The sequence below is a fragment of the Stylophora pistillata genome, chromosome 2, assembly GCF_964205215.1.
Source record: "Stylophora pistillata chromosome 2, jaStyPist1.2, whole genome shotgun sequence".
Classification (NCBI taxonomy): Eukaryota; Metazoa; Cnidaria; class Anthozoa; order Scleractinia; family Pocilloporidae; genus Stylophora; species Stylophora pistillata.
This window is the reverse complement of record NC_142520.1, coordinates 44,579,777-44,594,311: the sequence shown is the minus strand read 5'-3', so window position 1 is coordinate 44,594,311 and position 14,535 is coordinate 44,579,777. Positions and strand designations below refer to the sequence as shown.

At 36.7% G+C, this 14,535-nt stretch overlaps 2 protein-coding genes and 1 long non-coding RNA gene across 3 annotated transcripts; all 3 read right to left on the bottom strand.

Annotated features, from left to right (window-relative positions):
* Positions 1–463: 463 nt before the first annotated feature.
* LOC148739764 (uncharacterized) lies at positions 464–3,995 on the bottom strand. The gene is made up of 3 exons (XR_015996966.1): positions 3,840–3,995; positions 3,580–3,630; positions 464–3,127 (listed from the first exon to the last, which is right to left on the bottom strand). It is a non-coding gene; the product is annotated as an uncharacterized LOC148739764 (long non-coding RNA).
* A 142-nt stretch (positions 3,996–4,137) lies between these two features.
* On the bottom strand, positions 4,138–7,220 carry LOC148739763 (uncharacterized). Its single transcript, XM_088749561.1, has 5 exons — positions 7,139–7,220; positions 6,922–6,978; positions 5,062–5,118; positions 4,689–4,733; positions 4,138–4,414 (listed from the first exon to the last, which is right to left on the bottom strand). Exons 1-5 carry the CDS (start codon positions 7,218–7,220, stop codon positions 4,329–4,331), a joined length of 327 nt encoding a protein of 108 aa, XP_088605687.1. The 3' UTR covers positions 4,138–4,328.
* Positions 7,221–8,678: 1,458 nt separating this feature from the next.
* Positions 8,679–14,336, bottom strand: LOC148739762 (G protein-coupled receptor GRL101-like). The gene is made up of 8 exons (XM_088749560.1): positions 14,150–14,336; positions 13,788–13,862; positions 12,578–13,574; positions 11,966–12,047; positions 11,223–11,288; positions 10,997–11,077; positions 9,840–9,884; positions 8,679–8,746 (listed from the first exon to the last, which is right to left on the bottom strand). The coding sequence occupies exons 2-8, from the start codon at positions 13,856–13,858 to the stop codon at positions 8,679–8,681; spliced, it is 1,410 nt and encodes a 469-aa protein (XP_088605686.1). The 5' UTR covers positions 13,859–13,862; positions 14,150–14,336.
* Positions 14,337–14,535: the final 199 nt, after the last annotated feature.

Below are 14,535 nucleotides of genomic sequence, written 5' to 3'. Positions count from 1 at the left end.
AAAAGGATAGCTGCTGAAGTATCCATTTTCAAACAAATAAACATTTGCGCCTTTAAATTTATTGGAATGTGTTACTATAAAAAAAGTAGATTGATGTAGTTGTGTTCCGAAGGAATTAAATTTGTGAAGTAACCTTTTCATGGCATTCTTGTTTTGTTCTCTTTAGAGGCAAAGCGGTTGTTGGGCTCGGAGAAGAGAGGTGACGCCTTTCTTTGAATTAAGAAACATTCAAACTGAATAATTTATTAAAACGAATGTTCGACATTATGAGTAACTCAAGGCCATTTACCTACCCCCTCACCCAGTGCGATCAAGGTTCGTTTAGGACAAGAGATACAGAAATCATTTTTGTATCAGTTCACTTTAAGACAGGCCATTGTTACACATAATCCATACTGTGGATGAAATTGAAGCGAGACTTCGAAACTTCCGAAAGGGTAAACCATGAACGGACTCATGTGTAAGGTCTTTCAGATGTTTTATTGAAGGCTTCGTTTTACAATAAATCTTAACTTGGTGTCATTTTCCTCTAAATGCCACTTTTGCCTCAAAGATATTCTTACAGTAAACTAGTAATGTTTGATGAACACGTTTGAACAAAGCTTTTAAACAGTTTGAATACCACATAATACAATGAACTAGAATTCTCGATATGAGTTAAAAAAATTTTAAAAATGAACTACAAAATTAGACTTCAGAACGGTACCAAATACCTATTTTTGTGATATCCAAAGACCTTTTTTCTTTTTTTTTTTTGTGTTATGGTTAATATCAATGATAACGACGAATAATGTTAAAAAAGTGACAGCCGTCACTGCAACTCCCAATGATTATAATGTTCGTAAACGAGTTATAAAAATTCTAGTGTTGAGCTATTTAGATCATTTGTATTCTATAAAAAAATCTGTAACAACCGACGTCTTACCCGTTATATTTTCCTGTTTTTCTCTTCCTTTTTTGTCTACTTTCATCGGTTTTATTCATTTAGTTTAATTTAATTTAAATGGCGTAAAACTCTCTCATGCCAGTTGTGGGAATGAACTATTCAAATTGCTGTTGTTACTCGTTACCCAAACATCTTTCTAATTTTTTTTTTTTTTTTTTTGTTATAATCTGCGCTCATGACAAACGTCGAAACATTGCAGAAATGACGTCACTCTACCTTTAACTACTATAATGTTCTCATGAGAGTTACTAAAATTCAAGAAATTAGCTACTTAGATCATTTTATATCTACCAAATCTTTCATAAGTAACGTCTTAACCAGTAAGTTTTTCAATTTTTCTGCATTTTTACCTTAGTTTGTAATTCTTTACTAAAGATACTTGTGAAATGAAGCAATTTGACACGTAATCTGTAAGTAATGAACTATTTAGATTAGCAGCCTGCTACCAAATATGCCAAATTCAGATTAGCAGCCTGCTACCAAATATGTTGTGAATGATGTTTTGACCGGTACACTTGTCTAAGTCTTTCTTGTCAAATGTTAGATGATTCATCGTTCTCAACGATTAAAACGCAATCTGAGAGCGAATTACTCTTAAACGAGTTAAACAAAATTCTAGATATGAGCTATCTAAATCTTTGTTTTACTGATAAATCTCTGATAATTCTTATAAAGCGCGCTGATATTTTACTATTGTGCTCGCATCATCAGCCTGTTTGTATTCTTTCAATATTAGATGTACTGATCTGAATTTGGTATCAAGCAGAAAAATTTAGAAAATCTTCTGATAATTCTTATTAAAGCACGTTGATGTTCTACTATTGTGATCGCATTATTAACCCTTTTTGTTCTTTTCAATATTACATGTATGGATCTCAATTTGGTATCAAGCAGAAAAATTCGGAAAAGAGATAAGTAAAATTCTGAGATAGTCTTGACCCGTACATGTGTCTGAGTTGTTCTTGTCATAGATGATTTTTCCTTTTCCTTTCTAATGAAAAGAAATTATAGGGCCAGTGATTCTCTCAAACGAGTAAAAAAACATTCTTAATATGAGCTTTTAGATCATTGTTATACTGCCGCTAAAATTTCTGATAATTGATTTAACGAATTTCCCCCAATTAAATTCTAGGTGTCTTTTCAATATTTGCTTGCCTGTTTTCTAAATTAGAGATACCATTGAAACTGAACTTTCGAAAGTTAATTTAAGCGTTAATTAAACATTTGCTTCGGTCAGCTATCATGTTTCATGTCCTATTATGAAATCGCAGTTTTGGGAAAAACTGAGATAGAGGTGTGGAAGGAAAGTAATCAGGTCATCGAATCCCTTTTAAACTGAGAACAAGCTCTGAACAAGCTAAAAAATTTACCATGGTAATGAGCCAAACATTAGGTCTCAAACCCGTGGAGCATTTCTAACCACTATATTTACTCAGCTATATTATTACTGATAGTAGGGAATAACTTTAATGGATAGATCAGCATGCAGACTGAACTGTCTTAATATATTGGGAGCGTAGCCAGCTTTTCGACTTGTTGCAGGCCTGTACCATGAGAAATTTCAAATTTTGTTTCAAAATTTGCAACAGTTATGTTTTAAGAGTCAAACAGGCGAAAGACAAATTGTAGAACCAGCTGTACAGGATTTTAGGCTGGCTTCACCCGTGATATCGTTGTGTTTCCCTTCATCCTTTAGGTTTGAATGTGGTTTAAGAACTATGGTCTATAGAAACATGCTGAGAGTAATAGACTTGAATATATTAGGTGGACATACATGTTACAAGTGACAAAAAACGCAACAAAAAAATCAAACAAAAAATATACATAACAAAACGTTACAATTGACAAAAACAAACAAACACAAAATACAAACAAACTAAAAACAAACCCAACAAAACGAAACGAAGATAGACTGCCACTATACGCCTACTTAGATATCCTACCTATGTAACCATATAAGGAAGATATCAGACAACAAGCTTACTAGTTAACTAATGTAAACATTAAACTGATTAAAGAAAAAGATATTTAAAACAGATTTTCTGACTGAGATATTGCCACAGACAGTACATATAGATTCCTACTCAAGAACTGTTTTTCCTTTTCCTTGAATCTTTTAATTATTCTGTAGCCCTCGAGGTGTCCATACTAATGGTAATGCTTTTGGCTCTTGTTAAATGTCTGAGACAAAGGGAAAAAGCACACTAATTATTGAAAACAAAACCAGTGGGTTGCTTGATCTACCGAGCCGGCAGTCCGGTAATCGGTATAATAAGCACCTTGGTCCAGGAAGCCATAGTATAAATCAGTTAGTCTATAACCATGCCCACTGGTCAGGCGGACAATCTGCCAGATAGTCAGCCTTTGTCACTCAGGTACAGCTCAGCTAGTTAATTTAATCTCACAGCTAATTGGTCAGCTAGCCAGTTAGTCAGTTGACCAGATTGTCAATCAGTAAGCTGGTTAGTAAATTAAGGACCACACGCAGGTATGAACTTATAACCATATGGAACGAGAGAACTCCTCAGTGCAGCCCAATAGCCACCTAGCAGTTTTTTTTATTCTACGTCACCTTATGAAGCATTGTGTAGACCACAATTAGTACATGGTGGTTAATTTATAAGGAGAGTTACCTTTCTCTGCGACGTCCATGTTAGGCTCAGGCGCATTCTCTTCTTCTTCATCTTCAGAAATGATGTAATAGAAAAAAGTTACTTTAGTACTCAATCGTTCAATATTGTCTCTATTTAAGTTTCTTAAATAATTATTAGACCTTCGACCAATTTTTCCACCAGAATTTATCCAGTGATTACCAAGTTAAAAAAGATGCTTCAAGAACTCACAAAATGTTTTAATATCTTAAATACCTAATCAACACCGCAATCACCTTTACCTTTGTCACTGGGCACTGGGATCTCTTCTCTTGTTACTTGCTCCTCAGACTCACCAGCTGTGTGAAAGGAAAGTTATCAATTACAAGTTTGCATAATTACGGTCACGGTTTTACTGTGCGCTGGCAAATGAATGTAAATAAGTGGTCCGCAGAACAAACCCGGCCCATGGCCTGCTATTAAGCCATTAAATTGACCCAATTACTTGTGAAGCTCATAACACATGTTATACAACGTATTAAAATGTGTTTCTAAAACTCGCAAATCATTGTCTTTACGTTCCTCAGTTGGTCTTTTGTGTTCATGTTTACTTTCACCTTCTTGACCTGCATGAGTACGATTGAAAAAGAAATTGTACTTATTGAATTATGTTCATTTGAATACTTGTAATATTGCAAAGTGAGCGAGAATGGTGGGTGGATCACAAGGGACAGCACATAACCTGAATATTCGATAATATTAAGATAGCGCCTTAGCCTCCTAAGGACTAATCAATAACCACTCTCTCTGTCTCCTTTACCTTGGTCACTAGACACTGGAATCTCCTCACTCTCCATCTGCTCCTCAGGTTCACCAGCTGAGTGGAAGCAAAGTTGTTCATTAGAATGAATTATGAGTTCCTTTAAGGATTTCGTCGAGAATTACAGTCATTGTCACTGCGTTGGCTAACACAAATGCCTTCATATAGATACGGGAGCCTTGATATACATCTGACTCACTGCCCGCTATCAAGCCAGAAAATTGGCTCAGCTGGATGTTAAGTTACGAAAAAGCTTGTCCTGTAGGCGGGAATAAATGCAAGATATGTTGGACAGTGTAAAGTTCCTGAAAAGCGACTAATTTTTTTTTACCTTCTCCAGTTGGCTCTTTAGGCTCAGGCTTACTTTCTCCATCGCCTGCGCAAATAGATTTAGAATAGATTGTGTTAATTCAATTATATAGATTTGATTAGAACCTTCGAAACTTTTACATAAGTGGTCAACTATTACCTACTTTTCTTCTTAAACTTCTTTCAAGAAAATTCTTTATTTGATGAAAAGGACATGAGTCCTCAGTCGTTCAGTCTTGTGTTACCCAATCTTCAACCAATTCTTTTGTTTTACGAATGTGTTTGGAAAATTCTCCACTATAGCTTTTCCTGTGACTTATGAGATAAAAGAGATTCTTCAATAACAGGGTGCCTTGGCATCTCGAGTAACTTATCAAAACTGTTCTCTCCTTTACCTTTGTCGCTAGGCCCTGGAATCTCTTCTTTCTCCACCTGCTCCTCAGATTCACTAGCTGTGTGAAAGTAAAGTTGTTGCAAAGTTGCATAGGATTTCATCGAGAACTGCTGTCACTGCGTAGGCTAACACGTCTTCAACTAGTTACTAGGTGTTTATAGATGACCCGGCCCACAGCCCCCTATCAAATTAAAAACTAACAAACTGGTTTATGCAGTGATGACTCTGATTTCCACCACAAATCAGAGTCAATGTGACAGTTTTTCGATAAACGTGGTTACCCCGTTTCTGTCGTTCAAGCGGGTTACCACCGGGCCCAACTTATTGATCGACATTCAGCACTACAAACGTCGCATAAGGAAGATTCCGACCGCATTCCATTCACTCTCACGTTTCACCCTCAAAACCACTCAGCTAAATCCATCATTCTTAAAAACTTTAAATTACTTCAAAACGATCCAGAGACAAGCACTATCTTTTCGCAGCCTCCCCTCATTTCATTCAAACGTGACAAAAACATAGGCAATTTTTTGGTCAGAAGTTCTTTTCAGACTAATGACCAACCAGGCACTTTTAAATGCACTCGTGCACGATGCAAAACGTGTCCTTTCATTCACAACACTGATAAGATATCGGGACCTAAACCATCCATTAAGATCACCGATCACTTCACGTGTACCTCCGCCAATGTAATCTATTGCATAACTTGCACTTATTGCAAAAAGATATACATCGGCGAAATAGGCAGAAGACTAGGTGACCGATTCCGAGAACACCTTCGAGACGTTGAAAGGAATGACAAGGACACATCGAAACCAGTCGCTATACATTTTGATTTACCTAATCATTCTAAGCAACATATGGCAATCTGCGGTCTTTCCTTACACTTAAGTAGCACGGAAAGCCGTAAAAATCTTGAACAAAAGCTTATCTTTCAAACCGGCAGTATAAATCCCACAGGGATCGACGAACGCTTTTCATTCCACTAATTTATTCTTGTTTTTCTCGTTCGCATGTTCCTACCAATAACGTAGCTCCATTCTCGCCTTTAAAAGTACACACAACCCACAATTCCTCTATTCGCTTCGACGATGGGTTAACGCTCGAAACTTCAGCTTTTATAATCGTTACGGAGGCCAATTTACCACTTCAACTTAGTTGATATATCCAAATTATTTCGTTACTCCCACCGACGCAGCCCCAAACAGTTTCTTTCGAAACTATCAGCCTTTATTCATTGGCATACATGTAGTTAGTCGTTAACATCATGAAAAAATGACTTGCAATGAAGGTGCAAATAAATGAAACACTCGTTATTCTAGAACTACTTTATATTGAAAGTATTCAGATGGTATGAATAGTAAGGTATTGTGCTCGTTTAGACCAGCCATAATTGCTATATATTTCAGCTGTTGCATTAACAGGTGTAAGTTACACTGACGATGACTGTCCATCATTTAAGAAGAGCTCTTGCAAGTACCCTAGCCTTCAGTCACTTCTGTTTTCTGTCTGTAGATCCACCATAATAATTAATTCCAAATAAAATAGTACTTTAAAGGAACTAGACAAATTTGAACATCAGAACGGTCCATCGATGTTAGACACCTCTTCTTACAGAGGTAGTCAGTTAGTACCTTCTTTTTTAAGCTTCTTCAGAGAATGATTCATTTCATAGAATAGTAAAATATTTCACAGTAATATTTTGTTTTAGTTAAGCGTTTTTTTAAAAGTCATTAATCTTTAACCAATCTCTCCAATAGAATTTTTCCAGTGACTACCTAAGTAAAAGTGAGGCTTCGATAGCCTAGAAAGTGGCTTAATCCCTTGAGTGACCAGTCAAAAATCATTTTCTTTCCTTTACCTTTGTCACTGGGCCCTGCAATCTCTTTGCTCCCCGCCTGCTCCCTAGATTCGCCAGCTGTATGAAAGCAAAGTTAGAATAAAGTATGAATGCCTTCAAGGTTATGTTCTGGATTTACGTCATATGTCATATGGACTCTCACAGTCACCGTGTAGGCTAACACAATTCCTGCCAAATAGAGATATGAAGCGGTCTACGTAGTAAACCCGTTGCCCACTTTTAGGCAAGCAAATTGGCCCAGTTAGCAAGCTGCCAAGTTCATGAACAGCATGCACCGTTAGCGAGAGTAAAGACGACATATGTTAAACAATTAGGAGTTCAAAAAACCAATTCATTGTTTTTTACCTTCGCTAGTGGGTTTTCCAGGCTCAGGCTTAATTTTTCCTTCTTGAACTGCACCAATGGGTTTAAAATAGATTACAATGATAGAATTATTTACATTTGATTTCTTACACTCGCTGAAATTATCGAGAACTCTAGGTGGGGCACCAAAGCATAACATCAGTTTTGGAGGGTGTTTAAACATTCAGCTGTTAACTACTATCACTTCTTAAAATTTTGTTGAATGACCACCAATTTCCTTAATAACTTTTGTCTCTGTTACGTCTCGTCCTGCAGGATAAGTGCGATGAGTGCATGCCCTTGACCTACTTGTAACTGTCCCGTTAACATTTTCAAAGCGTTAACAAAAAAGAAAAGTAAAAATAATAAAAAATAACTAAAGACCAAGCTGGTGTTCCCTTTCCTTCAGAATTCTTTTTCTAGCAGTTTTGAACCTCGTGTTTTTTATATCGTGTAAATTAGTGTTCTACCGATAAAACGCCTTATATTCGCGATATATTTTGAATGTTGCATCAGTAGCTATAAGTTACACCTACAACTCCTGTCCTTCATAAAAAAGGGTGTTTAATTCAATGGAAACTAGCGCTTTCATAGAACTACGTAAGTTATCAACATCAGAGCCTTGTATTGGTCTATAGACACTCCACCTAACATAACTAGTGAACAACTAATTACCTTTTTGTCTTTTTCGTCGGTGCTGGCTTTCTCCATGGTGAACAGTAACTGCAGCAATATAAAGAACACCTTTCATTTGACTAAATTTCTGGTTGTTTCGTAGACGCTCAAAAGTTAATTACTCACCTTATTCGAGCCTTGCTAACAAGTATGTATAAACATAACTACGTACCAATATAAGGCAATTTGTTACGAGAGCAAGAACAGTTCTATGCAACATGCATTCACTGACGAGCCTCAGGTTTTACAACACACTCATACAATTATGTTACTTAAATTAAGCTATACTGAAATTGATCCTTTGAAGGTTTTAACCAATTGTTGCTCATTTCCTAAGAAGACATTTTTTTACAAGCACCTTTGACATGCATGCTACAATTTTTATGAAATTTCCTTTAGCTCGTCAGTTTAACTGGCAATTTTCTCTGACAACCGCAAACTTGCCAATAAGAGGTTTTTCGATTGCGCTGATCCGTTAGGTTCAGTAAGAAAGGAAGAAAATACCAACCTACTCTCATGAACTTATTCATAAGACAGACTTAGAATCTGTGATTTGATTGGTGATTATGACGTTAATAATACGCAATACCGATCTTGTTTGTATGACGGAAAAAGAAACAGTACAGTCAAAGATTCCATGCACCAGCTTGATAGTACCATTCAATACTTTGGGTGGTACAAAGCATTCCTTAATTTAATGTTCTGTAAAATAGTATACTCTCCTTCAAAATAAATGAAAATTAAAATGGCCTTATACCTTTCACAGTCTTTTTAGTAGCAGGTCGGATGTCAAAATCATCGTCATAATCTGTTTCAAAGAACAAGTAGAGTAAACCATTACATGATGCGTTTGGTTTGTGTTTTCTACTTAAATATATTACTATACTTATACATTATACATGCGGTAATATTCTTGTTTATTATCCAACTACACTCCGTAGAGTAGAAATTAGGCTACGTTATTGGTGGGAACATGGCAACGAGAAAAACAAGAATAAATTAGTGGAATGAAAAGCGTTCGTTGATCCCTGTGGGATTTAGACTTCCGGTTTGAAAGATGAGCTTTTGTTCAAGATTTTTACGGCTTTCCGTGCTACCTAAGTGTAAGGAAAGACCGCAGATTGCCATATGTTGCTTAGAATGATTAGGTAAATTAAAGTGTCTAGCGACTGGTTTCGATGTGTCCTTGTCATTCCTTTCCACGTCTCGAAGGTGTTCTCGGAATCGGTCGCCTAGTCTTCTGCCTATTTCGCCGATGTATATCTTTTTGCAATAAGTGCAAGTTATGCAATAGATTACATTGGCGGAGGTTTTTATTCCACTAATTTTCATTCCACTAATTTATTCCACTAATTTTCATTCCACTACTTTATTCTTGTTTTTCTCGTTGCCATGTTCCCACCTATAACGTAGCTCCATTTTCTGACTTTAAAAGCACACACAACCCACAATTCCTCTGTTCGCTCCGACGAAGGGCTGACGCTCGAAACTTCAGCTTTTGTAATCGTTACGGTGACCAATTTACCATTTCAACTTTGTTGATACATCCAAATTATTTCGTTACTCCCACCGACGCAGCCCCAAACAGTTTCTTTCGAAACTATCAGCCTTTACACAACAAAACGTCTAGTAAGATATATGTATTCTACTATTTAATGATTGATGAATATATTACTAAGTAACCCAGTTATTAAAAAGAAGACCTTACATACTTTTGTTCAAGTTTACTGTTAGCTTTACATTCAGAACTGGACGCGCGGAAGCGTAAAAAATTTGCAGCAAAGCTTAGAAATCGCAATGAATTAGCTGAGTTCTCGATGGATACAAACTTGTTATGTTGCACAGCTCTTATTTACATCTGCAAGATTGTGAGTTTTATTCCAAGTAACAAGTAGTAATACCTGAGGAAGATGCACTTTCATCCCCTCTACAGACTTGTTCCATCGCTGTCGAAAAAGTTAAGGAATATTTTCAAGTTAGAGTTATTTATCATATAATAAAACCAAAAACTCAAAACGGATTAATTATAAACAATTATTGGATGAGGTTTTTGTGATATCCGGAATAACCAGGGTAGAGGTAAATGTTATTAGCCGAAGCCGAAGGCTGAGGCTGATAACACTACCCGAGAACTTGACTGTTCCGGATATCACAAACACCTCATCCAATAATTGTTTTATTACACATTCGCCACTTTTGTCGATCTTTTAGTATTTTCCGAATCTTTATCTTCAAGTAATTTCTCAATTTCTCGCTGGGTCGATGATGCGAATCGAAAAGCCATTCTTACTTCGCTGTCCGTGAACTAGACATAGCTCCACCGGATATCATACATTGCGCGCGCAACCTACAAACTATTCACTAATCTGTAGGTACAGACTAGTGAATAATCTGTAGGATGCGCTGTTTCTCAGAATTAACTGTGGGAATCTAGCCAATGTGAAGACAGATGGTGACTACAATGTATAATAATTATCAATACAGAGGTATCATTCGTTTGCTACAGCTTTGTCGTATGTAGGTACGAAGGTACCTTTCCTTCTATAATACAATGTGCAGGTTACTAATGGAAAGGGAGGGGGATCTCAAGAGTGGAGGGGTAGAAAGTCTCTAAGAAGACTATCGCCAGAAATTTTAGTGTTATCTAAAGAAAAATATAAAGCTAGGTGAACTTGGTGTTCTTCATGCAGTTATCAACCAAAATGAATAACACCAAAGCTAATCACAATTATGTCAGGTGGGAAAACCCTTCGTCAATCTTTTCTCTCTTAAAACGCACATAAAGAATGTATCAGACCAGGAAAGGAATGCCGTGGTTTCGCTCTAGGTATTTCAAATTGAATTTGCAAATATTCTGGCAAATTTAGTTAATTAGGCTAAATATAACTGCTAATGAAGTTGAGGTACAAAGTCAATCCCGTCATAACCATCAACATCACTATAATGGTTGCAAATTCTTCGAGTGGAAAAATTTCCTTGGTATGTTTCCCATTTGATTGTTTTACTTTAATTTTTGTAAAGTGCTGTTTGAATATAAGTACACAGACGGAGTACTGACCTAGTTGCGGATCAGGCAATTCAGGGGCTTCCTCTACTGGGATTTCGTGGTATTCTATTTCTTGCATTTCAATATGTTCTCCTATGGGCAAAAAAGTAGGCGAAAAAAAAAAAGATTATAAAAGGGAAGAAAACAAAGTATGAATAAGTGACAATGAAAAAGGTTGCTGAAGACCGGACGGGGGATATTTCATATATAATTACATTAAGAAGAACTATATCTTTACCCTCCTCGTTGTTAGCATGTGCACCTTCATTTCCAAAATGTCCCTGCTGATCATTTTCTGCCTCTTCTATTTCATAAACGAACAACAATAAATCTGTCTTGATCTTCTCCAAACAGAGAATAAGCCACTGTCAGGGTTTTCCAAACAGTTATTACAATGATAAACATTCTACAGTCAGATTTGTATCTTTACCTTGAAACTAAAGACAGAGATTTATCGCTTTATATTTTGATAGTAACTTACAAATGTCCGCTCATATTTTTATTAAAATGGGTTTGGTAAAGGGCATCAATTTGTTTCAACGTTCCTAGAACATGGCTTTAAAGATACCAATCTCCATAAATTGATTTTAAATAAGATTTTCTTCCAGCGAAGCCCCCCTCTCCCCCATGAAACTTGGTTTGCCCCTATTTCTATCCTTGAATTCAGAGTCACTCCCTTGATTGCTTTTCTTGCTTGTTCGTGCCTTAGCTCCTAGTGTTCTTCATTACAATCCCATTTTGCTCATTTCAATAATTTGCTCAGTTAATCAAAATAAAAAATGGAAAAATACATCAGTTTTTACCATTTCAAAACATTTTCACTCTTATCCCCCTTCAAAGCCTTAGACGCAAAAAGATTTGAAACAAGGTACTAACACAAAACTTGTACAAAAATCGTTAAACCTTAAAGTTTGTTTATTTCAAGGTGTGGAACACGATTATTGTTATCATGGTATTTTAAAATGGAACATAAAACTGTACCTTCTAGATTTTGTCCTCTGTTCAAAAAAGATCGAACATTGAACCACAGCTTCCTCAGTTTTGGTTTCAGTATAGCTTGCACCTACACATCAGAAATTTCTGGGATAGTTAGTGTGACTCTTGAATAATCTCTATTAGTATATACTAAAACAGTGGATAGCATTGAAGGCGCGCTCTGATTGGCTAAACAAACTCCGAATATCCTTTGCTATTTACTTCCGAGCAACTCGGGAAAAAATGGCGTCCCGGTTTGCATCCGTGACAAGCAAAGAAATCACTCAAATTAACGACGGTGGTGTATATTATCTCACTGTTTTAGTATATACTAAAACAACTATTCACCTCAGTGTCGGTGGCTAGCGGTGGATATTTACCTCGCCGCTTCGCTTCGCGGCTCGGTAAAGATCCACCACTAACCACCTCTACTTTGGTGAATAGTTGTTAATTATATTTAAGTTGGTCTCCGTGGTCATAATCAACTCTTTTTCATTTTTGTTTGGTATGTCAACCGTCACAGCTACAACATTAAGTTGTCAGCCTGCTCTGACACGAAAGCAGATTTGAACATGGCAGTATGCCCTATTCAAAAGTAATAAAAAATAAACCTGTTACCTGTGGAGTAGAAAACGTATACAGCAATGGGTTGACAGCTGAATTGATCGGCAGAGCGAACACTGCAATCCATACTGCCAGATCACCAGGCGGATCAAATGTTTTCTCGACGTGCGACTTGATGCCGATAGCAATGATTGGTATCCAACACAGGAAATCGGTCAGAATAATGAAGAACACTCTTCTGGCAAGTGCTCTTTCTCTTTTGGCCTGGGCACTTTGTGCTCTTGCTCGTATTTCACGAATAGTTCCATGTGCTCCGAGCTGTTTGCTTGACGACCATGATTTCAACAAGATGGCAATGTAAGCCACCATTATGAAGATAAAAAGAGAAAAAGTCAAAACGATAAATATGGAAGTGGAGTATTCCCAGCCTTTTTGTAATTGCGGCGATAGCTGCAGGGGCAGGCACACTACGTTCTTGCCATAATACCAGTCACCAAAGTAGTGCATTCCAGACAAGGGAAGAAATGCCATGACGCCTCCCACCAACCAGATGACTGCACACATTATACGAGTCTGCCTTGGTGTAATTTTTGCAAAAGTGTAGGGAAACACAATGTTCTTGAGCCTGTCCCATGCAATCAAAGAAATCATCATAACTGACACCTCACTTGAAAGGATAGACATGGCGCCATTGAAATGACAAAACCAGCCAGTGCGCCACTCATAGTCGTGCAGGTAGTATTCCCCCGACCATTGTAGGTCTTTTATAGCTATAATGATAAGGTAAATACCCATGATGCCGTCTGAGATACCCAGATTCACCAACATGATAGACTGGACCACATTGTAATCAGGGAAAAAATACTGCCACCCAACAACAAACAAAGACCCAAACAACGACAGAAGACCGACAACCCAGAGACTTCTCCTTGGAGCAAGGTTACGGAACATAGAGTAACAGCTTGCGAAGTTGTCATTGAAAGAATAGTCGCAATCGGCATCCTGCCTGGAAAGATCGAGGTGGCAGCACATTAGGTTGGTGTCCAAAGTCCTGGATTTGGAAAAAAAAAGAGAAGAAATATTTAGCATTAATAACAACCTTACACGGATAGAAAACAATGGGCATTTAGTGATTTAGATACATTAAAGGTTAATGATCTGTAAACGATTAATAATTGGTGACTGATTGATAACATACACTCTTATTAAAACAATTTTTTAGATGGGTGAATGAAGTAATTGTTTATTATGGACGGAGTCTTACACTCTGATAATGTGCTTCAACTGCTGGGTGAAAAGTCCTCTAGGGAGCTCAGCCATCAGGTTGTAGTGCATAAACCTGCAATTTTGAAAAATTATGCGAAAAACACTAAGTTGGATTATATAGAAATTGAACCAAAAAATTTGATTTGGCTTACTCCAAAAAAATTTGAATTGGGAGAATGAGATTCATTTATTATTGTTAAAAAAAAAAAAAAAAACAAAAAGCACTAAAAAGAGGAAAACAAAAGAAAGAAAAAACCCAAGAACCCAAAATATTTCCTGAAAAAGCCCAGCTTTGTAATTAATTTTATGCTACAAAGTTTACTTGCTTGGATGAAAGTCTCTCATTTGCCGTACACTTACAAAAATCGCAATTCGTGGGCATAGGTGAAAGTCGTGCTGGAAACGTTTCGTATCTTATTGCCGAAGATATCTCTGAAACGAATAACACAATAACTCACAATTAGTAAGTAGACAGGGTCTCATGATTGTCTGTTTCCTCATAAATTTACATGGAACTGCAGTGAAACTATCTGGCTCTCAACCATGAGTGTTTGCGTTTTTCTTATATCTAACCTTGCTTGCTAAAAGTAATTTCATAAAAGACCGTATTTTTAGTCAAACATAAATTACTACAGCAGTACTTTGTTGATCAGCTTATTTTTATTTACTTGATATTAGAATTTGTGAACTTAAATCTCAGATTTTAAATGCTTCTGTTATACTCTTTCCATTCCTTCAAGTATTCT

Coding starts and splice junctions, on each gene's coding strand:
- LOC148739763 (XM_088749561.1), bottom strand. CDS start 7,220: ATGTCGTCTTTACTCTCGCTAACGGTGCATGCTGTTCATGAACTTGGC. Junction 6,979..7,138: donor GCCAATTTGCTTGCCTAAAA/GTGGGCAACGGG, acceptor GCTTTCATACAG/CTGGCGAATCTAGGGAGCAG. Junction 5,119..6,921: donor TGCAGGGCCCAGTGACAAAG/GTAAAGGAAAGA, acceptor ACTTTCACACAG/CTAGTGAATCTGAGGAGCAG.
- LOC148739762 (XM_088749560.1), bottom strand. CDS start 13,858: ATGCACTACAACCTGATGGCTGAGCTCCCTAGAGGACTTTTCACCCAG. Junction 12,048..12,577: donor ATACGTTTTCTACTCCACAG/GTAACAGGTTTA, acceptor TCTGATGTGTAG/GTGCAAGCTATACTGAAACC. Junction 11,289..11,965: donor CAGAGGACAAAATCTAGAAG/GTACAGTTTTAT, acceptor TTTATGAAATAG/AAGAGGCAGAAAATGATCAG.